Raw genomic sequence first — 24,413 nt, forward strand, 5'->3', positions numbered from 1 at the left:
AATAGCATTTCCTAAGTTGCTGAGGCAGAGCCACCCCATGACCCACACTGGCCACCAACAGCCCACGGAGCCTTCCAGATATAAAGGCTCCTGCACACGTGGCCTTGGGTTTCTATGCAGTCTCTTCCGGCATGTTTCTCTCCTATTCTCTGAACAAACAAACAAACAAACAAACAAACAAACAAAACCAACGGACAGAGAACCATCTTTCTTCTGGTAGGAATACATTTTAATGGTTTTAAAATGGGTGTGTACAAAGCAGCGCTGTCGGCAGCCCCAGGAGTCCCTCCAGCACTATCTCTTTGGCCAGTTGTGGCGGAAGCCTCTGCAGATAATGATGAAAACCAGAGTTACCACTTCAGGTTCAGGAGCTGTGCAAACCTCAAACACATAGCAAAGGGGGTCGGGGTGGGGATAGGGGGGCGCTATGCTTGGGCACTGAGCTGTGTGTGGGTACAACAGCAGGCCTGTCCTGCTTCGTGTGTGGGATCCTGACAGGTTCTGCTCCAGCATGAGCAGGTCATGCTATGAAAACACCGGCCAGTGATGACCCACCTGCTGGTTTCTCTCATCCCAAGAACCAAGTTGGTGTGGGGAAAATTCCAGTGAACTACAGTGTAAGGAAAAGGAGGAGGGTAGGATTTGAGGCGTGGGGTGCAGGACATGGTCGGTGAGCAGGTGATGTGTGTTCCTGCTTTCTGAGTGACTGAGAGGTCTTGCCTCTGTCCAGGGCAGCCCCTGAAGCTGCATCCTGCTGAGGTTCCCAAGTACAGTGGTTGGCTTTCTGCCTGCCTGGCCAGGCCACCTACCTGTCCGACTTTCCAACAGCAAATGACATGCTTTTGTTTCCCACCGACTGTTTAAATTTTTTGGCTCCAACACGTTTCTGAAAGAGAAGAGTTATGAGTTGGCTGAGGCCAACGTCAACTACCAGCCCCGAGGAGAACAGTTGTCACCCCAGCTTGTGTGCCCGACAGGCTGTGATAGGAACAGGAGGGGCTCTGCACAGTCCTGAGCAGCCAAGGACTGTATACACGTAGCCCCTTCACTGCGTAGGGCAGCACTTCAGGCCCAGGCTGACTGGAAGACACCTTGTTCAAGGCCAGGCCAGGCCAGGCATAGCGGCACACACCTGTAACCTCTGCACTTAAATGGTGGAAGCAAGAGGACGGAGTTCTACGTCAGCCTGGGCTATGCCTGTACTATATTGTTCACTGCCTGTTCTTAAATTGCGGACACAGGGGCCAGCAGGATGGCTCAGTAGACAAGCGCAGTGACCTGTGTTGGGTCCCTGAGCCCGTGGTGGGAGGCCAGAAAGCCCATACTGTTCTCTGGCTTTTCGCACTCTCATACATTAGTAAATTCGTAAAACTTGCTGTGGGAACAATTGGCAGCAGTGTCTGTGCTCGAGAAGGAATGAGGTGGGAAAAAGGTGCTAAGCCCCAGGTGGTCACTAGAGCGGTGTGGGCGCCCTCTGCAGCCTTACCTTGCCGGAAGGTGCCAGCTTATTGGGGTCGAACTGGGAGGAAGGCTTGGATTTACTGTCCCCTGAAAGTAAGAGTGATCACGACAATGAGCAAACAGGCTGACAGGCCAGGGGTCTGGGCTTCAGGAAGCACCAGCCTCGCTCGGCCTGCCACCTCTCCTGTGCCCCAGCAGTCTGAGACTATGCTGTGCACAGGCTTGTTCCCAGGCTGGCAGAAGCAGGTTGACACTTCTGCATCAAAAACACCTCATGCCACTGGTGACAAAGTGAGCTGACATCCGCGTGTCGCCTTTTCACCTGCCCAAGCTCTACCAGCTGCTGGAGTGAGGAGTGCCACATGCAAACCCTCACAGGGACCTCTAGCTTAAGGGACATAGAGGTCACTTTGTGAGCCATGCCTTCAACCTAGTCTTGACCCTGTGGATGTGGGAGGCAAACTTAACCATGGGCCACAATAGAGGCCATCCTGCTGAGCAGGGACAATGACTACTGAGACTCTGCATCGACGAGAGCAGGGGGCTCAGTCCCTGCCACTGCTTGTCCCATGTATTGGACAGGACTCACCCTGCACTCTGCAGCTCCTCCCTTCTCAACCTATCATGGGTCTCCTTGGTGTCCTCCCTGTCCTTACCAGCAAAGGCCCCGAAGTCTGACTGGCTGTAGTCATAGGGACTGAAGTCTTTCCCTGGGGGATCAGGGTCCTTGGCTTTCTTGGAGCTTTTTAGTCGTTTCTTCTCCTGTTTTTGCTCTATAGTCCTCAGGTCACTGGTGGTTCGTTCTCTCTTCTTAGTAGCATTTTCTAGCTGCAGGTGAGAACATGCAGGGAGGGAGTCACAGGAGTGTGCAGTGATGTCCCACTATAACACTGCGGTACTTGTTTGCGACAGGCCCGAGTGTAACTGTGAGAGTCACTTGCATTTTACTCAGAGCTTTCACACACATCCTGCAGGTCACCCCATGCAGCTTGAAGTCATTTTGTGCAGCATGGAATTTCCACCTGTGATGTTGGGTCAGCCCTCAGAAAGTTGTGGACAGTAGGTAGGCATTTTGGATTTCAGGTATCAGACAGGGATGTTCAACCTGTTTTAGCTGGGGCTACTCAAGCTGCTTCAAACAGCAAGATTGGGAGCTGAGGCTGGAATTCAGGGGCAATCACAGGAGAAGATTCCTGACTGATAATATTCTCAGGCCACTTAAGACAAAGATTAAGAAGGGAATTTTAGAATGCGTTGGGTGTAATAAGAACAAAGGGATCAGGGTGGGCAGGGGCAGGGCTTTGGTGTCACACACCTTTAATTATAGCATAAGGGAGGCAGAGACAGGTGCATCTCTGAGTTTGAGGCCAGCCTGGCCTACAGATGAATTCCAGTACAGCCAGAACTACACAGAAAATCCTGTCTCAGAAAACAAAAGTACCGCCTCCTCTACCACCATCAAAACAGAACAAAGACTTCTCTAGGGCAGAATGGGACACAGCAGCGTCCCTGTGCTTTGTCCTCTGACAGACCACGGCCCAGTGCTAAGAGGGTTTACCAGAGACACAGATCCTAAGAAAACTCTAACATCACCTAGTTAGAGGAGAAGAGAGGTGGGTGCCAACTGACAAACCCAGTCCAGCTGTGGTGCAGAGTGAGCCCCCTGACAGTGGTCCAGGGAAACCCTGTACATGACCAGGGGTGTGTTTCTAGAAAGGGGAAGGGGAGCACGTACCGCGGCCTGCTGCCGCACAGGGATAGCCTGTTCCAGCACACCGGCTGCAGCCTTTTCCTTTGCCTCCTCCTGGGCAGCTGTGAGAGAGAACCATTTGTAGACTCCTGCCACTGTCCACCCAACCTGGGCACGAGGGCCGGCACTGCTGCCCCTTCCCCACCTGTCCCCTACAGATTCTAACCAATAGCCTTGCCTGCCTGTGCCTCTCAGGAGGCCAGGCCAAATGGCCAGTGGCTTTTCTGACACTCCCGCTGTCGACGTCCAGGAATCAGGCCTCCTACCCCATCTTCCTAGATGTTCAGGACAGACCCTCTGCCGCCCCACACCTTCCTTTCCCATGCTTCATGCGACTTAGCACCAAGTGCTGGCTCTGAGACAGGGTGAGTCTAGGGTCTGACATGACAGCAGACCAGTCATGTCAGCTGAGCTGCTGGGCTCAGGCTCTCTGTCCTATTTTGACTTTGTCACTTGGATCCCCTCTGCTCAGAGCCCTGCCAAGTTACTCTAAAGACCAGCCAGTCCTCAGAGAGGCCCCGATTGCTTGTCTGCCTCTCTTCCCCAGGCACTCTGGACAATCCTGCCTTGCCCTTCTTTGGGCGTGAGTGCCAGCCAGTCACTACATGGGACCCTGGACTCTGCTTCAGTGCACTCTCCCCCTGGATCTGTCCCAGCCTCTTCAGTTCAGGTGACCTAGCCTGCCTTTTCTCTCCATCGTCCAGAGCTCTTCTTTCTCCACACGCAGAAGTGCTGTGTTACAGGGGCAGAGCACACAGGCAGTGAGTGTGCACCATGTCCAGCACAAGTTCAAGTCTGCCAGGTTGGGGCTGGGCCTGTTTTGCTCATTGCCCTGTCCGTCAGCGAGGGCTGGGCTCCCTACTAGACACCCATCATTCAACATCCTCCATCTGACTGATGTGCTGGGGCTGTCCCTTCAGAGACCCTGCATTTACAAGATCGTGAACGCTACCTGTTTGCTCAGCTACCTTCTTCTTGGTTGCTTCTTTAGGTTCTTTCTGGACCTGGACCTGGCTGGCCAGCTTCCAGCGGTTGCTGATCTATAACAAAAACAGACAATGACCAAAACAAAACAAAACCAAAAAAAAAAAAAAAAAAAAAAAGGGCTGCCTAAACTTGGGAGTGCCTACTTGCTTCTGAGGCAATGGAGGGCATGCTAACCTACTAAGGACACATATTCTAAGCCAATACACCCTAAATCTAAAAGCATCATCTTTTGCTGGCTTCGCTTACAAGATCCCTTTCTAAGCAGGGCCAAACACACATGAACCCCAGCCACCAGCCCAGTCAGCCTCTAGGCCAGGGAACCTCGGTCACTGGCCCGTGGCCCAGTCAGTAGACAAAGTGGGGCTCAAGGTGTCTCCTTAGGCCTACGTTTTACCTCCTGTCCCACTTACAGATGTGGTCCAAGAGCCACATCTTGGTGATCCAAAATGAACACAAGGGATGGACTGGGGAGGGTGTACCACAGGCGGGGCAGGAGAGGAAGCCCACGTTGCTTCCTCTTCATTTTGGCTTTTGAGTCAGTGTTTTTTCCAAGATTCTATGCAGCCAACGATGACCTGAAACTCATTCTCTTGCTCCTACTGCCCCAGGAGTGGGTTTATAGCTACACACCATACATTTCCTATTGCTAGTGCCCCCACCCCTGCTTTGGAGACAAGGTCTTACTCTGTAAACCTGGTTGAGTCTGGAACCTATGTGGATCAGTCTGATCTTGAACTCAGATCTCCAATTCTCTGAAATGCTAGGAGTAAAGATGTGTTACCATGCCTAGCTTGTTATTCCTTCCATTTGGGTTCGAACCCAGAGCCCTGTACTTGCTAAGTGAGCACACTACCAGTTAGTTAAGTCCCAAGTCCAGGACGTCTCACTTCTTCAGTTTTACTTTTAATGTTTTTCCTACTTTTTTTTAGGCAGGACCTCACCATGTAGCACTGGCTCCCCTACAACTTGGTATATAGTCAGAGAACTGCCTGCCTCTGCATCCCATGTGTAGGGTTAAAGGTGTGCAGGACGGGCGTGGTAGCGCACACCTTTAATCCCAGCACTTGGGAGGCAGAGGCAGGCAGATTTCTGAGTTCGAGGCCAGCCTGGTCTACAAAGTGAGTTCCAGGACAGCCAGGGCTATACAGAGAAACCCTGTCTCCAACCCCCCCCCCCCCAAAAGGTGTGCACCGTCATACCCAGCTACCTGTTTACATGAAATTTTATTCACTCATTGTGTGTGTGTTTGTGTATACACATGCCACCGTGCATGTGTGAAGGTTAGAACACAACTTGGAGTCACGTCTCTCCTTCCACCACAGAGGGTCTTGGGATCCAGTTCAGCTTTTCAGACATGGTGGTAGGACCCCTTACCCATGAGCCACCTCGATGGCCCTGGGACTCCTCCTAAGAGCAGCAGGTTAATCCCCTCAGCACAGGACCCAGGCCAGAGAGGGTGCTGTCTAGTGACAGGACTGTGCTGATGGCTGTCATCAGAGCATATCCTTTCTACAGGGCCCTGTGTGAGGGGTGCTCTTGACCACAATGCCAGGCAGTCTCCTCAGACTCAGGCTGCTCCCTCTAAGAGCCTTGAAGCAATATACACATATACAAATGTTATAAACTATATTATTTATGTACTTTATTACATATAAATTACTCCATTAGAAAAACACAAAACAATGTTTTTTCCTTTCCAGTTCTGGATTTGAACCCGGCCTATCATACATTAGACAAACACTATCCTATTTTGATACTCGTGTGAAGCAGAGCAGAGCAGGCTGCTGCTTTTTCTCTTTTTTTTAAAAGGCAGGGCCTCTTAGACCCCCCGTTATCTAGAATACACTGTGTGGCTGAAGACGCCTTTGAGCTTCGGGTCCTCTGCTGTCTCCTCCCAAGTGCTGAGCTCACAGGTGTGCATCTCCACGCCAGCTTTACGTTGTGCTGGGGACCAAACCAGGGCTCCACGCGAGCCAGGCAAGCACGCTACTAACTGAGCTCCATTCCCAGCCCCAAGCCCTTTGTTGTAGACTCCCAAAGGCTTCCAAGGACCGGGCTACAGTTTGTCTTAGACGCAAAGGGCCTCTGTTCTGTTTTCAGCAGCCTAACGAGGATCTGAAGCCTGCCCAAGAGGAGAACCCAGCTCTCACTCAGGTCAGAAGCCCCTAGAACGCTACTTACTTCATAGATTTTCGAAGAAGGATCAAACTTTGCTGCTTGAGAGATGTGGGCCTTGTGTTCCAGAGAAGGCAGGAACTGCAGAAGGGAAAGGGTCACTGCAAATGCCAGGGCAGGCACCTTGCCTGTCAGAGGCACTGCTACTGCCAGTGTGGTCCCACAAGGCCTCAGCTCAAGAGTCCCGACCTGGACACCTTGGATGACTGATACGCCGGTGCACCTGGGCTCCCCCTCCACAGTCCTGCTTTCCTCCCGGGTGAAAGGACTCGTGGCTGCAGAACTCCCCGCAGCTCCTGTCGGCTGGGCGCATCTGCGCTACTCACCATCCGAAATGGGTTTTCAAAGGACTGCATTATGTTCTGGGCTTTTTTCTGTGCCACCGTCAATGGAGTCTTTCCACCTTCTTCAGTGTTAGGTTCCTGCAGGGACAGACCAAACCCATCACTTCCGACCATGAGCACGCTTCTGCACCAGGATGCTTTCCTGGGTCAGCAACAGGGGTGATTTATTTCCTCAGGTGATGAATTCTTCATTTTTTTTGGGCTACAAAGACCAGGCTGGCCTTAAAACCAGGTATTTATCTGCTTCCGGGATTAAAGGTGAGTGAGCCACCACAGCCAGCTCGGGAACTGATGCGTTTTTACTATCTCACAACCTGCGCGGGGCTGTGGTCTGGCCACTACCTACCGTTCTGCTCGAGGAAAAGCACAGGGATTTAAACAGAGCTCAACCTGGCCAGACAGCCCGAGGCCATAACTGATAAATGTGAACTGTAATATTATAGATCTTGACAAGGAACCAGTAAAAACATGCCATCAAACATTGCTTCCAACTGGATTCATAACATCCACCTGTCCCTTGAAGTTATGTTTGCTTCTAACACAGCAGAGACAGTGCAGCCTCAAGTTCAGGAAGACTAGCGTGGAATGGGGCACACCTTTACAATACATGCACTGGAAAGCCAAGGCGGGAGAAATCCAAACCATCTGTTTGTTTGTGTTTTTTCAGAGTAGTGTTTCTCTGTGTAGCCCTGGCTGTCCTAGAATTCACTCTGTAGACCAGGCTGGCCTCGAACTTAAGAGATCCACCTGCCTCTGCTTCCTGAGTGCTGGGTTTAAAGGCGTGCATCACCACTGCTGGTTGATTTTTAAAAGAAATTTTATGTGCATGAGTGTTCCATTTGTTTGTTTGTATGTATGTATGTATGTATGTGCACATGTGTAGCTGATGACAGCCTATGGAGGTCAAGAGGTGCTGGACCCCCTGGAACTGGAGCCATACATCACTGTGAGCTGCCATTGGGGTCCTGGGAATGAACAGAGTCCTGCAAGAGCAGCACCTGAGAGACGAAGTCTGAGGTTAGACTGGGCAGCAGGATGAGACCCTAAGGAGAAAAAGGAAGTTCTACAGAGCAGACCAAGCTGCTGAGTGCCCATGACAGCTCTGCCAGCCAAGGCCAACCACCACCCTAAAACCCTGTCCAAAATACTTCTACTGTGACAGGCTTTGTCTGTGTAACCCTGTTTGTTCTGTTACTCACTGTGTAGAGTGTAACTCACTGGCCTCAAACTCAAGAGACATTCCTGTCTGCACCCCTCGAGTGGTGGGCATGCACTACCTTGCCTCAATCAGGACTTTTAAAAATGTGTATGCGTGCATGTGTGTGTACATAGAGGTCAAAGGACAACCTTTGATGTGTGCTCATCACCATGTATGCCAGGCTAGTTGGACAGGAGACCTCTCCCATCTTACCATAGGTACAATGGGATCACAGAGATGTGTTATAATGTCAGGCTTTTTAGTGGTTTCTGGAATCCAAGCTGTAGCCCTCACATTTGCATGGCAAGTACTTTATCCACAGAGCCATCTCTCCAGGCCTTTAGGCCTTCCCTTTGCAGGGAACCTAGAGGTGCCAATACAGGCAGAAACAAGCAAGCTACATCACAGCCAGGTCCTAGGAACACAACTCAGTCCGAGCAAGCCACCCAGGGTCTCCAGAATGGATACCCTCTCCCAGGGTCAGGGAGCAGAGACCTGCTACTCCCTAGAGCCTACACTGGCTGATGACATTTCTTCTAGTGAGTTACAGTGTGCAACGTGTTTTCCTAAAAGCACGTCCAGAGGATGACAGGTGTTCAGGAAGGCACACGCCACAAACTCGGAGGAATGCTCTGCAGAGCCTTGCTGGCCAAGCAGCATCTGGTCCTCTGCCATGGCTGGATCTACTCTTGTCTTGTCATGTCAACCCAGTGTCCTTCTCCTTAGGCACTTTTCCCTCTAAGGTCAGTTGGTCAGTCAGTCTGTCTGCCCCCCCCCCCCCCCACGATGTCCTAAAACTCAGTCTGTAGACCAGGCTGGCCTTGAACTCAGAGACCCACTTGCCTCTGCCTCCTGAGTGCTGGGACTAAAGGCATGTGCCATCACCGTCCAGCTTTTCTTTTCTTAGAAAGAGATAGATATGTTATGTGCATGAGTACTTTGTCCGGGTGTATACATGTGAACTGGAACTACAGACAGCTGTAAGCCATCATGTGGGTACCTGGAATTGAATCCAGATCCCCTATAAGAGCAGCCAGTGTTCTCAGCCTCTAAGTCACCGCTTCTGCCCATACTCTAAGGTTTCTTCACCAACAGTGCTCATGAGACACCCCCTCCCCCCCCGCCCTGTAGAAAGCTCCCTGTCCACCTCTCTAGCTTTACCTTTGGCACTGTTCACAAACGTGCATGCAAACTCCAGGCAGACAGCCCGTGTGATAAGACCACACAGCATGAGGAAGCCTGAACCGCCGTGGGGACTTCCTTGTTACTCACACTGAACAGAGTGATGACGGCTGTGGCAAGGAGGCATCTGGCATCCACAGAGGTCTCTTCTTTGCCCTCAGTGAAGAGGCTCGGCTGCTTCTGAAGTGGCACGGTCCCTAGAGACACAGAGGTAAACAAGACCCGTGGGCTTCGTCCAGCAAACTGGCTCCATCTGTCTGGGAGTCCAGAGGGTTTCCATCTTACCATCAGTTGAGGTGATCTGGTAGTTATCTGGAGGGGCGTGGGAACAGTCATGGGGTCCAAAGAGATCATTCTCCAATCTCTGCATCAAAGAGAAACCAGCAGACCACATGTAAAACTAATAAGCAAGCCAGGAGCTCTTGGCCAGTTGGACAGCACTGACCTGTCAGGGGCTGTGATCTCCACCCCTCCCATAGGTGACACAGCAGCCGTGACACTGTACCTCGGCGATAGGCAGTGGTCCGCTCTTCCGCACTCCAGCTGCAGTTTCAGACTGAAAAGGAAAGAAGAGTAGGGCCAGGAATGTAGCTTTGCTGGCAGAGTGTCTGCAAGCATGCTGGTGGGCCTGGGTCTGACACCCCCCCCCCCCCGGTGTGATTGCACAGACCTGCAATTCTAGCACTGCAGAGGCAGAAGCAGGAGGATCGCAAGCTCAAGGCCATTCTGGTTCAAACAAACACGCGCACATATACACAAACACAAACCAAAGAAGGAACAAAGGGGGAAAGAAGAAACTGGGGACAGTTGAGCACAGCCACTGCCACATGCTCACTCAGCAGGCTGTACTGTCTGTGATCTGTCTCCCAAGAGCCCACAGCTATCCTTCCACCTCTCACCCTAAGGCCTGCCACGTCAAAGGCCAGTGCTTCCTTCCTGTCAGGAGGTGGGAGGATGCAACGCTTCCAGCCAGCCTGGAGCAGCCTTCTCTGGTAGCCGGCATGCTTTCTACTTATACAAACTGGAAAACTAAGAGGGGCTTTGTGCGTTTGTGTGTGAGATCATGCATAAGAACAGGCACATGTACACGTAGTATGTATATGTGCTGGTGCAGGTGCCCATGGCCTCACACAGGAGAGGCAGCACCCTCCTTCTGACCTCCTTAGCCCCAGATGGACATCTTAACACAACAGCTGCAAACACACCCTCTTCTTTCATTGAGTTTTGTGGGTCAACAATCTTTCAAGAGAATAAACAACTGATTGCATATATATATCACCACCAAGTCAACACACTCAAAGTAGTCCAAAGGAAGGTGGATATGGTGGTGCAAGGCTGTAATTCTAGCTACTTGGAAAGCTGGGGGTTGGGGGTGGAGAGGTGGGACTGGACTGAAAGTTCAGGGCCTGCCCGGGCTACAGGGTTATTACACAGCTGAACTCAAGGCTAGCCTAGGGAAACCCTGTATGGTAAAACCCTATCTCAAAAAGGAAAAGCGGGGGAGGGGGCTGGAGAGGTGGCTCAGTGGTTAAGAGCACTGGCTACTCTTCCAGAAGTCCCGAGTTCAATTCCCAGCAACCACATGGTGGCTCACAACCAACTGTAATGAGATCTGATGCCCTCTTCTGGTGTGTCTGAAGACAGCTACAGTGTACTTATATATAATAAATAAATCTTAAAAAAAAAAAAAAGGGAAAGAATTAAAGCAAGACCCCTAAAAGAAACCACTTAAGCTGAATCTTTTTTTTTTTTTTTTGTTTTTTGAGACAGGGTTTCTCTGTATAGCTCTGGCTGTCCTGGAACTCACTTTGTAGACCAGGCTGGCCTCGAACTCAGAAATCCGCCTGCCTTTGCCTCCCGAGTGCTGGAATTAAAGGCGTGTGCCACCAACGCCTGGCTTAAGCTGAATCTTAACTAGTTTTATTACATCGAGCACAGCCATTCCCACAAAGACCTGTGTCTGTATTTCTTCTTTCTCTATATTTGTTCATCCATTCAGCATGGCACACTGAGGATAACCTAAGGTATTGATTCTTTCTGATTCTTTCCTTCAACCATAGGGACCCGGGGATGGACTCAGACCGTCGGGTTGCTTGCGAGCGCCTATACCATCTTGGTAGGTCTTTTTTTTTTTTGGAGACAGGGTCTCATGAAACTCACTCAGGCTAGCCTTAAACTCAGTAGATAGCTGAGGATAACTGTGAACCCCTGCTCCTCCTGTTCTGTATCCAAGTGCTGGGATTACACGTGTTTGCAGCTGTGGGTCTATGTTCTGAGAGAGGTCTAACTTCCACCTCTGATTATCCAAACTTTAGTCTTTCCCTCACTTTCCTGGATTCCCAGTCGACCCATGATCCCCTCCTTCCCTCTTAGTGAGGCTCTGACTGCAGCTCTCTGTCCTGGACCCAACTCCCACTCTGAGTAGCTAACTGCTGGCCATGGGGACAGCTCCTCCACAGTCCCTAGGCTCAGCCATAAGTGGCAGCACTGTGACATCTCTGCTGAGTGCTGTGAGCCTCTCTGGTGCTTCCCTACAACCCTTCCCACACTGGTCCAACCATGCACACACACGGTGTGATGGCTTCAGGTTTGGGTTTCTACTGCCAGCTCTCTACGCCAAGGACCCCTACTCCAACTCACTCTACCAGATTAACTGCTTTATTACAATCAGTAAAGGACCTAGTTATTTGCTATCAAATTATGAAAAAGGCCATAAATGATAAGGCTTAATTTATGACTGTCATTAGAAACAAAAGCACGCCGGGCGTGGTGGCGCACGCCTTTAATCCCAGCACTTGGGAGGCAGAGACAGGCGGATCTCTGAGTTCGAGGCCAGCCAGTTCCAGGACAGCTGGGCTACACAGAGAAACCCTGTCTCGAAAAACCAAAAAAAAAAAAAACAAAAAACAAAAAACAAAAGCGCAGTTGCTGGTGAGAGGGCTCTGACCGCCATGCACGAGAACCAGGACTCATACAGTGGAAGGAAAGAACTGCAGTATGTATTCTGATCCAGACACATGTGCTGTACTGCACGACTTCATGCACACAGACTACAGAAAAACTGAATTAAAGCCGTGTAGGCTAGAGCAATAGCTCAGCAGAGGACCACCTGTGTAGCCTGAGTAGGCCCCGGGGTTGAACCCCAGTATTACAAAATAAAACCATACCTTAAAAACCCCAAACTCCAAACCAGCGAACATAAAAGCAGCTAAATCTAACCCGACACACCCCACAGCTTTCCAAGCCACCATCACTCCTCAGGATGACTGAGAGCAGGAGAGCAGCTCAGGGCTTGCTTTCCAGGGCCACAGGAGGAAGGTGTGGAGAATGGGTGTGCTGAGTAAGACACGGCGTACCTTGAGCAGGGGCATCTCTCGAGCCTGCTGGATTAGGAGATGCATCTCATTGATCTGCTGCCGGACAAGAGGTGGCACTGGGTTACAGCAAGCTATGATGCCTTGAGGCTCCCTGAAAACAAGGCCAAAGTCTCAGCTCGTCTTGGAGAGAAGCCTTCAACACTTCCTGACAGCGCGACCGGGCAGCTGGGCTGCGGCTTACTGAGCAGAGTGCTCTGTCCGCTCAGCAGCCTTGATTTCCATGCTCAGCACAACATGCATCCTGGTGCAGGCCTAACCCCAGCACTTGAGAAACAGAAGCAGGTGGGTCAGAAGTTCTGCTCCATAGTGAGTTGCAGGCCAGCCTGGTCGTGGAGTGACGAGCTCTCCCCACAGCCTCCTGCCCCTCCCAAGCGAAGGCCATAGAGGAGCAACAGATTACATAAACGAGCCAGGCCTGACACCTGGACACAGGGTCTTTCCTGCACCAACGCTGGAGCCCGTTCCTCTGGTTGTCTTATAAATTCTGAGAGCCTCAAGGAAAGATGATTTCCAATTTCTTAATCCTGTTTATGCTCCAATTAATACAACAAAATGCTTGTAAGTCATGAGGCTTCAGAAAGACACCAATGGCAGATGATGCCAGTGCAGCATCCGGCCCAGGGGCTGCTGAGGAGGCTGTGGCTGTGGTCAAGGTCAAGGATGCAGGCTTATGGAGATAAAGCCAAAGACAAGGTGTGGATCCTGTCACCAAGCTGAGCCTCCTAGTTAAGGACATGAAGATCCAGTCCTTGGGGATCTACCTGTTCTCCTGGCCCATCACAGAAGCTGAGACTACTGGCTTTTCCCCCTGGGTGCAGGTCTAAAGGATGAGGTTCTGAAGATTCTGCCAGTGCAGAGCAGACTTAGGCTGGCCAGTGGACAGGTTCAAGGCCTTTGTCACTATTGGGGACTACAATGGTCACGGAATGGTCTTGGTGTTAAGTGCTCTAAGAAGGTTGCCACTGCCATGGGAGGGGCCAACATCATGGCCAAGCTTTCCACTGTCCCTGTGCAGAGGGAGAGGCTACTGGGGGAACAAGACTGGAAAGCCTCATACTGCTCCATGCAAGGTGACAGACAGGCCGCTGTGGCTCTGTGCTGTTGCATCTCATCCCTGTCCACCTAAAGATACTGGCATTGTCTCTGCTCCTGTGCCCAAGAAGCTCCTGATGATGGCCAATATAGACGATTGCTACACTCCAGCCAGAGGTTGCACTGCCATCCTGGGCAACTTTGCCAAGGCCATCTTTGATGCCATCTCCAAAAGCTACAGCTGCCTGACCCCCCGACCTCTGGAAAGAGTCTGTGTTCACCAAGTCTCCTTATCAGGAGTTCACTGATCATCTTGTGAAAACACACACCAGAGTCTCTGTTAAGAGGACCTAAGCTCCAGCTGTGACTACCACATAAGGGTTTTTACACAAGAAAAAGAAATGAATTAAGTCTGTTAAAAAAACAAAACAAAAAAACAACAAACTATGAGGCTTTAATTTGGAGAAAGACTCAGAAAGACTGTGGGACGGCTCTCCCTAAGGGACTGCAGCAGGCTCAGGACTAGCCATGCAGAGGCCAATTCACAAGTTTTAGTTCTTATCCAGGAGCCCTCAGACAAGGACTGTGGCTCCCTAGGCCTTGCCACTTTCCAAGCTTGGAGTACTAACCTCTCTGAGTACAGCCTTGGGCAGCCGCAATGAGAGTGCCCGGCTGTGAAGGACTGAGAGCGACTGAGCAGAGAGAGCATGTCACTCAGGCTCTGAGACTTACTTAGGCAGTTCCTCAGCTATCTTTAGCATCATGTGATTTGGTAGAACATATCTGCAACAAAACACAAAATGGGATCAAGTTAAGTACAGCTAGCAAGGTTCACTAAACCCTGGAGCGCAGGAGACAGCAGGCAGCCTTCAGTCTCGGCCGCTGGCCGCATAGGCATTGCCAGCGCCCTGTTCTTACCCGTAGCTCTCATCCTCCCTGCGAGCTGTCTTATCCCTCCAAGCAAACAGCAGCTGGAAGGCGGTCAGCTGCTGCGAGTTCAGGTGCTTCTTTTGCTTTCGATAGAGCTCCAGGTAGGACTCGTCCGTAAAGATAGGCTTGACAAATTTCTGCAAAATGTTAACAACATTCAAGATCCATGAGCAGCAGGGAAAGGCTCAGGGGCCGAACGACTGCCTAGCATACAGGAAGGCCTGAGTGTGATCCTCGGCGATGTAAAAGAAAGATGAGTTTAGGCTCACTAACATAGGAGGACTACAAGCCAGAGGCCACTCTGGGTTACTGAGGGAGACCTCGTTTAAAAAAACTTAAAGACCCTAAACCCCAGCTCTTGGGAGGCTGAAGGAGGAGGATTTTTTTTTTTTTTTTTTTTTTGTAAGATTTATTTATTTATTATATGTAAGTACAATGTAGCTGTCTTCAGACATTCCAGAAGAGGGCGCCAGATCTCGTTGCGGATGGTTGTGAGCCACCATGTGGTTGCTGGGATTTGAACTCTGGACCTTCGGAAGAGCAGTCGGGTGCTCTTACCCACTGAGCCATCTCACCAGCCCCCAGGAGGAGGATTTTTATGAGTTTGAGGCCAGACTGGTCTACAAAGGCTACACAAAGAAACTCTGACTTGAAAATCCAATACACCAAACCAAGCCAAACCTGAAAGCAAGGCTGGACAGAGAGCTCGGTGGGAGAGCGCTTGCTTAGCAGGTGTGAGGTTCTGAACCCAATCTCAGTGCTGCAGGGAAAGCAAAGGGAAGGCAAAGCTCAGCTCCTTGCTGTGGCAGCGCACACACTGATAATGTGACAGCACAAGGTTAGCACGGCTTCGGCATAGGATGATCCCACAGGAACTGCAAACAAATACCTAAAATCCAAATCACTCACTCAAGAAATGGGCCACTGAACTGATTAAGGTTCTCCAAAGAAACAGAAAAAGCTGTATTTGAAAAATCGCTCAACATTCTTTATTATCAGGAAAATACAAATTATCTATCTATCTATCTATCTATCTATCTATCTATCTAAATATCTATTGTTATTTTGTTTTTTGTTTTCTAGACAGGTTTCTGTGTAGCCCTGGCTGTCCTGGAACTTACTCTGTAAATAAGGCTGGCTTCAAACTCAAGAGATCCACTTGCCTCTGCCTTCTGAATGCTGGTATTAAAGGCATTCACCAACATGAACTAGCTTGTAAATTACTTATTAATTTTATGTGTTTGGGTAAGGAGAAGAGGATGAAGAAAAAGAAGAAAGTGTAGGGCTGGCTCAGAGATGGCTCAGATGCTCTTCCAGAGGTCCTGAGTTCAATTCCCAGCAACCACATGGTGGCTCACAACCATCTTTAGTGAGATCTGATGCCCTCTTCTGGTGTGTCTGAAGACACCTACAGTGTACTCATCACATATAAAATAAAATCTTAAAAAAAAAAGTGTAATGGTATGCACGTGTAAAGGCTACTATAAAAGCTATAACTCATTCCCTCCCCTGGCCCCCGCTTCTCTCTGGTTTTTCTTTCTTTTTTCCCCAAGACAGGGCTTCTCTGTGCAGCCCTGGCTGTCCTGGAACTCACTCTGTCGACCAGGCTGACCTCGAACTCAGAAATCCGCCTGCCTCTGCCTCCCAAGTGCTGGGACTAAAGGTGTGCATCACCATGCCCGGCTGGTGCTGGGATTTGAATGTGCACTGGTGTTCTGGTTGCATCTATGTCTGTGTGAGGGTGTAGGATCCCCTGAACTAGAGCTGTAGCCAGTTGTGAGCTGCCATGTGGGTGCTGTGCTGGGAACTGAATCCTGATCCTCTGGAAGAGCAGACAATGGTCTTAACTACTGAGCCATCTCTCTAGCCCCAAGAGCCATTATTTTCAATGCTAACTCAACAAATCACAACTCAATCAGAAACAGCCTGAGTCAGGGGTCTCTGCAGTTCTGGTGACACGGTACCTTGAGGCAGATGTCCCTGCTCCGCTGCCAAACCACCTGTAACTGGACAGGTTGGTGGTTGCCTCTTTCCCACAGTTCCAGCCTCATTCGGTCATAGATGTAGAGCAGGTAATGGGTGTCACCCCGGGCGTAGCTCAGCATTTCCTCTGGCAGAGGGCTAGGGTTGTAAGAGAGGCACAGTTTCAATAACTGTCCCAGGGACAGCCATCCAAACTGTATGTCCTAGGTGACAACTGTCTTGGCCCCTTTCTCATCCCAATGATTTTTTCCTTTCCAACGGGACATGGACAGTTCCTGCCTCTCCCTGTGACAAACCATTATTTAACACGGTGGTCCATCTGTCTGCTCTGACCTTCTCTGTGCTTTCTTACCTCTGCTACGAGATAGGGGCAAGCACGGAGAGTGCTGCAAGGATGGCAGGGCGCTGCCCTGGTGCACGTGGCCCAGTCCCAGGAAGGCAAGGGCTCAAGAATAAAGTGGCTTTCAAATGTTACTAATTTCCATCTTATACTGGGAATATAACAACCATTCAAATACATTCTCATTTTTATTTTATTTTATTTTTTTGTTTTTTGAGATAGAATTTCTCTGTATAGCTCTGGCTGTCCTGGAACTCACTCTGTAGACCAGCCTGACCTCAGACTCAGAAATCCGCCTGCCTCTGCCTCCCAAGTACTGGGATTAAAGGCGTGTGCCACCACTGCCTGGCTACATTTTCCTTTTTATATTTAGAAATTCTGATGTCTAGCGGTGGTAGAGTACCCATTTAATCCCAGCACTTAGGAGGCAGAGGCAGGTGGATCTTTGTGAGTTTGAGGCCAGCCTGGTCTACAGTGTGAGTTCCAAGACACCCGGGACTATACAGAGAAACCCTGTCTCTAAAAATAAACAAAATTCTGGTATGGCAACTAAAGACAAGCTATCTTGAAAGTGACCAAAGTGGACAAGGCTTCCATGCTGACAGACTTTTCTCCTGCTACCCACACATCTTAGCCACTGGCAGACTGAACTGACCGTATCCTCCAGTCTGCCAGCTGATATTGCTTGTTTGATTCCACACCACAGTAGAGTCTCAGCAGGTGGTCAAGTGAGTGCCGAGCCAGGTTGAGAAGCCGTGCTGCCTGGTGTGTGTCAAACATGTTCACCACATAGAGTCCGAAGTCTTTCTGCAGCCACTCAATGTCAGAGTCGGCACCATGGAAGACCTGAAAACAAACCAGCAGCAGGCTAACCATCTGCCTTCTCAATCAGCCCTGCCTTTGGGGTAGGAACTGGACCCTGGCACTGGCATATGCTAGGCAAGCAGGCTACTGCTGGATGGCACCCCCAGCCCAGGGTGGATGTAGTTTACGGTGCTGCTTTTACTCTGGCCCCAAGCTCTGAGCCTGTCTGTAACTGTGCACTGGTAAGGGCTGCCCCTGCTTTCAGGCCCTGAGATGGGTAAGGAGCTCTATAGCTCCACATGTGTCCACAATGCAATTGACTAGGGTCCCTGAAACAGTCACTGACATGACTTGTATCTCTGGCCAGCAAGCTACACTGTGAATGTCCTCATGGGGACCTAGAGTTAAGCAGACAGGCGTGCTGAATGGCCGGGTAGGAGATGACAGGGTTTCTCCCTGCGCTGGCTCTAGGCTGAAAAGCACTGTGATCCCACCTCAGGCAGGAAGCAGAAGGGCTGACCTTAACGATGGCTGGGTCCGTGAGGCTCTCGTTGAGAATGTACATGTCACTGCGAAGCTCGAGGGTGTCGACAATGAAGTCTTCTGTCCGGGTGGAGATCTGCATGAGGCAGGTGAGTCCTAGGAAGCTTCTGTACGAGTGATGCTGACCCATGCACAAGAGGGGACGGGGGAGGGGAGAGGAGAGGGTTACTAGGGGCTCCTTCACCTTTCAGTTCTTATTCTGGGAATACTTCACAGAGCTACACAACTTCTCCTACCAGTTCTTTTTTTTTTTTTAAACTCTTTTGAACTCCAGACCTTCGGAAGAGCAGTAGGGTGCTCTTACCCACTGAGCCATCTCACCAGCCCCTCCTACCAGTTCTTAAAGGCTAGCTACACTAGTTACACAACTGATTGTGAAGAAAAAAAAAATTAGGGCAGGAAGATGGGTTTGAGGCCAGCCTGGCCTACCGTCAGTTTAAAGTCAGTCTGGCCTAAAGAGCAATACTTGTCTCAGGCCCCCACATATAAGAACCAAAAGACATTAAAATTAGTGCTAACTTTAGACTCCCAAGTAGCTAACTCCTAAAACAATGAAGATCTCACCACAGGTGACTTGAGGTACCTCTAAGTCCACGGCAAACTCCTGGCAGCCCAGGAGCTTCTCGTTGAGCTCCACCAGCTCATCCAGGGATGACACAAAGTGGCAGGGAGTCTCTCCCACAGCTCGGTACAACTGGACCAAGGGACACAGAAAGCATGGTAGTAAAGACAACCCCTGCGAAGGTGCAGGGCAACCCCAAGTGCACGAGACGACCCCACCCTGCAGCCTCCTAACGCTACTGCAGGACAGCAGAATGTGCCACACCAGGGCTATGCTCTTCCCAGGCTCCCGGAAGCCGGCTTTGAAAACGAGTGTGGGCACTAACCTGGGGCTTCGGCCTCTGCAGCACCGACTGAGGTGGAGTAAAGTGATCCAGTTCATACTGGTAAGGGTGTGCAAACCTGAGTGAACACAATGCAACCCTTTACAATAACGCCATGGTTCAGAAGGAGTGCAGCCACTCAGGTACAATGTGTGTCAACAAATGAGCGGGCTGGAGCTTGCCTGCTCTAGTGACTGTCCCTGGGTCCCGGCCTCAGTACCAGACAAACCTGGGCAGGAGGGCGGGTAGCTCTAATCTTAGCATCTGGGAGGTGGAGGCTGGAGGATCCTAACTTCAGGGTCATCCTTGGTGACACAGTAAGTTTGAGGCCAGCCTGAGATATACAAGACCATGTCTTACTACCGCCTACCCCCAACAACAAAAAATGAGGAGAGATTACACTGTGAAAGTATCTCACCTTAACAGTGTGTTAAAGGCCAGGCTGGGCTAAACAAATGACCCTTTACCTCAATAGAATAAATACAGAGGCCAATGCTTCCCCGGGCAGTACATATACCCAAAGTGGGACGACCCCTATGTAAGGGTGACATGCAGAATGCAGGCCTGAGACGGCTCAGCGCTAGGAGTACATACTGCTCTGCAGACGACTAAAATCAGCTCTCAGCACCCATGTCAGACAGCTCACAATCACCTGACATTCTCTTCTGTCCTCCACACGCACTTGTGTACGTGGGGTGTGTGCACGAAATATGCATGCACAATCAATCTTTTTAAAAATGGTAGGAAGGGTCAGCTATGGAAAGACCACGCCCATGCACTTACATGTCCTGCTCCACCTGCTGGGTTCGCTGCTGATGAATGAAATCTGCCAGGGCTGGGGGGACATCCAGGTCCTCCGGACGGTCCTGCGGGCGTTCCCGCCTTTCTTTTGAGAGAGCTGGAGACCAGGCACACATGGAGACAGTGTCACACATGAGGAACACACTTCTCAGCTTTGGGAGAGGAGGTGGTGGCAGGCCCCTCCGAGGACAGAAGCAGAAGCGAAGTTGAATTCTCAAGCACTTCAAAGGCACCACTTACCCAGAGGGAGTGGCTTCCGGGCATTGGGTTTGACAAAGATTTTCGGGAGAAATGGTGTGTTAGAATTGTCGATCTTCTCTCGAAACCTGAGCTGAGGTCGGACGATGTTTTTTGCATGCAGCAGTCGGAAAGTCTCCGATTTTGCCTTTTTGCCATACTCTCCTGCCTGCAGTCAATACACATGAATCAACTGGGACAAAGCCACTGGATGAAGTAGGAAAAGAAATTCCAGCTTGTCTTCTGGAGACAAGAACATCTCAGGACCACACATTTGGAATGTTATTGCATGTGTGGGTTCAAGTGCCGCATGGAGAAGGGGTGGGTGGGCTGGGTGTGCTGTGAGACCACGTGGAAGTGGGGAGCGGTCAGCTACTTGCAGCAAGTAACGACAGCCATGCAAAGTAAAATGCGGCATTCTGGTAAAAGCCATGTTAGAGACTCTCACTACCCTGCAGAGCGGGGGCTCACCTTCCGGTTCCAGCTGGATACTATTGTTTTGGGGACCTGCAGCCCTGCAGGAAGGACAGGCTGCTGATGCTTGTTCACACCAGAGGCTTCATCCAGTAACATACCCTAGGTGGACACAGGCACTGGGTTAGGTTCTCACTTATACAGACTTAATTACCTGACATTCTCAAGAAACGTAGTCACAGAAATACGTGGTTTATACATTTATGAAAGAGTAGGTAAGGGTTGGAGAGATGCCTCAGGGGTTCAGAGCACTCGCTGGCTTTTCTTCCAGATGACCTGAGTTCAATTCCTAGCACCCACATAGCAGCTCACAACTGTCTGTAACTCCAGTTCTGGGAGACAGACATACACACACACACATACACACACGGAAAACGCCAATGCACATAAAATAAAAATGAATAAATTAAAATTAGATAAATATAATAAAATATTTATTTATATATTGCAAGTATTCAGAATTTCAACTTGCCAATTAAAATTTTAAATTTTTATAAATGATTTATTTATCTTATTCTATATGTATTGGTATTTTGCTTGCATGTATGTCTGTGTGAGGATGTTGTGAGCTGCCACGTGGGTGCTGGGAATTGAACCTGGGTCCTCTAGAAGAGCAGAAAGTGCTCTTAACTTGTAAGCCACTTTTCTTTCTTTCTTTCTTTCTTTTTTTTTTTTTGGTTTTTCGAAACAGGGTTTCTCTGTGTAGCACTGGCTGTCCTGGAAATCACTATGTAGACCAGGCTGGCCTCGAACTCAGAAATTCGCCTGCCTTTGCCTCCCAAGTGCTGGGATTAAAGGCGTGCGCCACCACGCCTGGCTGTGAGCCATTTTTCAGAGCTAAAAAATGTAACTGTTTTTGCAAAGCATGGATGGGGGCTGGAGAGAGCACGTATGGCTCTTGCAGAGGACTGGTACTCTACCCCAGCACCCATGTTAGGTGGGTCACAACTGCCTGTAACTCCAGCTCCAAGATCGCAGGTCTCCACTGACACTGGCACTCAGGAGCACGTGCCCATCCATGTAATGAAAATGTCTATCTATCCACCCACCCACCCACCCACCCACCCATCTCCCTATCAGAGAGGTCTTACTGTGTAGAGCAGGCTGGTCTGGAACTCACAGAGGTCCACCTGCCTTTGCTTCTCTAGTGCTGAGACATTGGTATGGCTGCTAGGCCGGGCTACCCTTAATCCATTTTCCGTAACGCTGGGGTTTCTCCTTGCATTTTGATATCTGAGCTTTCTGTCTGAGTTTACTTATGTGGACAGGAGGCACTCACCACTCTCTCCAATATCACGTCATTGGTATCGACTAGTAAATCGAACTTGTCCTCCAGCTCTGTCACTTTACTTCGGTCTTTGATGTTGCTGCGACACCCATGGTACTGCATTACCCGACTCATGCTAAGAAGAGAGGAAAACCCAGGTCAGCATGTCTGCTTTATTCCACCAATCCACAGGCTGGGGAATACCACAGAGGGCTCGGATCACAGGCTTCCCAGCAGTCTGCATGAAACTAATAAAATGTATATCTTCACAGCAATGTTTCAGACATAAGACCCAAACCCAGGCCTGGTGGTGTAGGCTTGTGATACTGGCTTCACGGAAGGCTTGGGCCCAGTGAGTTCCAAGCCAACCTGTGCAATTTAGTGAGTTAGACCTATTCTCAATAAAATAATAACTTTAAGGTAATTTCCCCCAACAACTAACTCTACTAACTCTATAGACCACGCTGGCCTTAACTCAGAGACCTACTCGCCTCTGCCTCCCTAGTGCTGGGATTAAAGATGTGAGTTCCCCGGCCCATGTGTAAAGGTCAGAGGACAACTTGCAGAAGCTTGCTCACTCCATCCTGAGTCTCAGAGGTTCAATTCAGGCTGTCAGGCTTGGAATTAGGTGACTTTTAGCTACTGAGTCATCTTGCTGGCCCCTAATTTATTTTTAACAATCATAGATCATGCTGGCTGTAATGGCGCACATATCTATTTTAGCACTCAAGAGGTAGAGAAAGGTTGATGTTTAAGATTTTCAAGGCCAGCTTGGTCTACATAGCAAGTTCCAGGCTAGCCCGGGCTCCGTAGTGAACCAGCATGCTCTCTTAACAACCAGAGGCCATGTGATTATCGTATGTTCCTCCTGGTTACTGGCATTTAGTAGTGCTTTTTTTCTTTTTTTGGTGGTGGTTGGTTGGTACTGGAATTCAGACCCAGAAACCCAACCATTCTCATTACTTCCCAACCGCTGAGGTATGTGACCCTCAGGAAAATCTTTTCTTTCTCTTTCTTTCTTTCAAAGATTTATTTATTTATTATATGTGAGTACACTGTAGCTGTCTTCAGACGCACCAGAAGAGGGCATCGGATCCCACTACAGATGGTTGTGAGCCACCATGTGGTTGCTGGGATTTGAACTCTGGACCTTTGGAAGAATAGTTAGTGCTCTTAACCGCTCAGCCATCTCTCCAGCCCCTCTTTCTTTCACTCGATGTAATAAACTTACCACTGCAGTAACCTGTCTCCTTGTGTCTCACAGAATGCCTGGAAGGCAGGGAAACTTCTGTAAAAATCATACTCGTCACCGAACTGTGGCAGGCCCCCGGATGCCTTGGTAACTGCCACTACGGACCCAAGTGCAAACTGAAAATCCAGAGAAAAAGACACATTTTAGACATGGATTCCTGTCCATTCAGCAGAAATAAAAAAACTCATAAGAGCTGGAGAGACTCAGTGTTAAAAGAGTGCTTAGCACTTCTCTTACAGGACCTGGGTTAGGATGGGCTCAGACACAGAGATCCGCCTGCCTCTGCCTCCCAGGTGCTGGGATTAAAGGTGTGCACCACTCCCGCCCCACTCAGATGGCCATTTTATATCCAGTGCTTTCGATAAGACTGTTGTGAGGTAGTTAAGGGTAAAGAATCAGAAGCAGCTGTCGTTGATAAATAATGGGTCACAGACCAACCAATACCCTGCCTGCTTACATTATGATTCATAACGGTAGCAAAATTACAGTTACGAATTAGCGACGAAAATAATGTATTTTTTTAAACCAACAAGAGGATCGCAAAATTTACTTCGAAGTTAATGTCTACATAGATTGCTGCAGCAAGGCCATCAATGAAAATGATCTTACGGTTGGGGGACCCCGGCAGTCGGGAGGTGTGAAGGCCTAATGACAGCATTATGAATTTTGTGAACAAAGACTTTAAATAAATAAAAAAAAATTCTATGCTCCTTCTCAAGAGCTCCTTTGACACTTGGAGAGGCTCGATGTCACCCGTGACGGGGGACAGTCAACCCAAGAGATTGGGGTAACGGACATCAGTGCAGCAGCGGGGTGAGCAATGGGAGGGAGCGTCTCCCAGCTGTCGGACCCCTCGGGAGAGGTAGTGACAAGGACGCCCCTCCGAGGCCGTGGACACGGCTCGACACGCGAAGCCACACGCGCTCACACCGGAAGCGCGGAGCCCTCCGCTCCCGCTCTCCGTGCGCGCCCTCAGGCCGCCGGAAGCCCGTAGCCCCAGACCCGTTTCCGGCCAGAACAGGGGGCTCCTGGGGTGCCCCAGGGCCCGCAAACTCACCTTTACGAAGCTGTCTGCATCGGGGAAGCCAGGCAGTACCATTTCCGCGTCAGGCTTGGTCGCACTGGTCGCCGGCGCGGACTGATGCTCCCGGGGACTGGGAGGCGCCATATTTCCGTCCTAGGGCGGCTCTTCTCGCGAGATTGTTCCGGCTGCCCGAGGCGGGCGTAACGCGCATGCGCGCGGTTAAACCCTCCCCCACCCCTCACCAAGTAAGTAGTTTAGCTTTATGGGACTTGCCTTAACGAAGGGGAAATTTAGGCTTTTCTTTGATTTCACGCTGTATCCTAACAAACCTGTGGCCTCGGGTGAGAACTGGAGGGAGGGTACAATCT

At 50.1% G+C, this 24,413-nt stretch overlaps 1 protein-coding gene across 1 annotated transcript; it reads right to left on the reverse strand.

Annotated features, from left to right (window-relative positions):
- Positions 1–213: 213 nt before the first annotated feature.
- On the reverse strand, positions 214–24,215 carry Exosc10 (exosome component 10). Its single transcript, XM_021160364.3, has 25 exons — positions 24,079–24,215; positions 23,001–23,137; positions 21,782–21,905; positions 20,500–20,604; positions 20,032–20,197; positions 19,774–19,888; positions 18,994–19,069; positions 18,690–18,800; positions 18,084–18,227; positions 17,415–17,605; positions 16,401–16,557; positions 14,425–14,573; positions 14,239–14,289; positions 12,454–12,565; positions 9,603–9,653; positions 9,383–9,461; positions 9,188–9,294; positions 6,700–6,795; positions 6,380–6,454; positions 4,164–4,251; positions 3,197–3,273; positions 2,118–2,289; positions 1,487–1,548; positions 810–886; positions 214–325 (listed from the first exon to the last, which is right to left on the reverse strand). The coding sequence occupies exons 1-25, from the start codon at positions 24,187–24,189 to the stop codon at positions 295–297; spliced, it is 2,664 nt and encodes an 887-aa protein (XP_021016023.1). The 5' UTR covers positions 24,190–24,215; the 3' UTR covers positions 214–294.
- Positions 24,216–24,413: the final 198 nt, after the last annotated feature.

Source organism: Mus caroli, unplaced genomic scaffold (assembly GCF_978045245.1).
Source record: "Mus caroli unplaced genomic scaffold, Mus_caroli_1 scaffold_6, whole genome shotgun sequence".
Lineage (NCBI taxonomy): Eukaryota > Metazoa > Chordata > Mammalia > Rodentia > Muridae > Mus > Mus caroli.

Coding starts and splice junctions, on each gene's coding strand:
- Exosc10 (XM_021160364.3), bottom strand. CDS start 24,189: ATGGCGCCTCCCAGTCCCCGGGAGCATCAGTCCGCGCCGGCGACCAGT. Junction 9,295..9,382: donor CCAGATCACCTCAACTGATG/GTAAGATGGAAA, acceptor CTGTGTCTCTAG/GGACCGTGCCACTTCAGAAG. Junction 326..809: donor GCTGTTGGAAAGTCGGACAG/GTAGGTGGCCTG, acceptor CATTATCTGCAG/AGGCTTCCGCCACAACTGGC.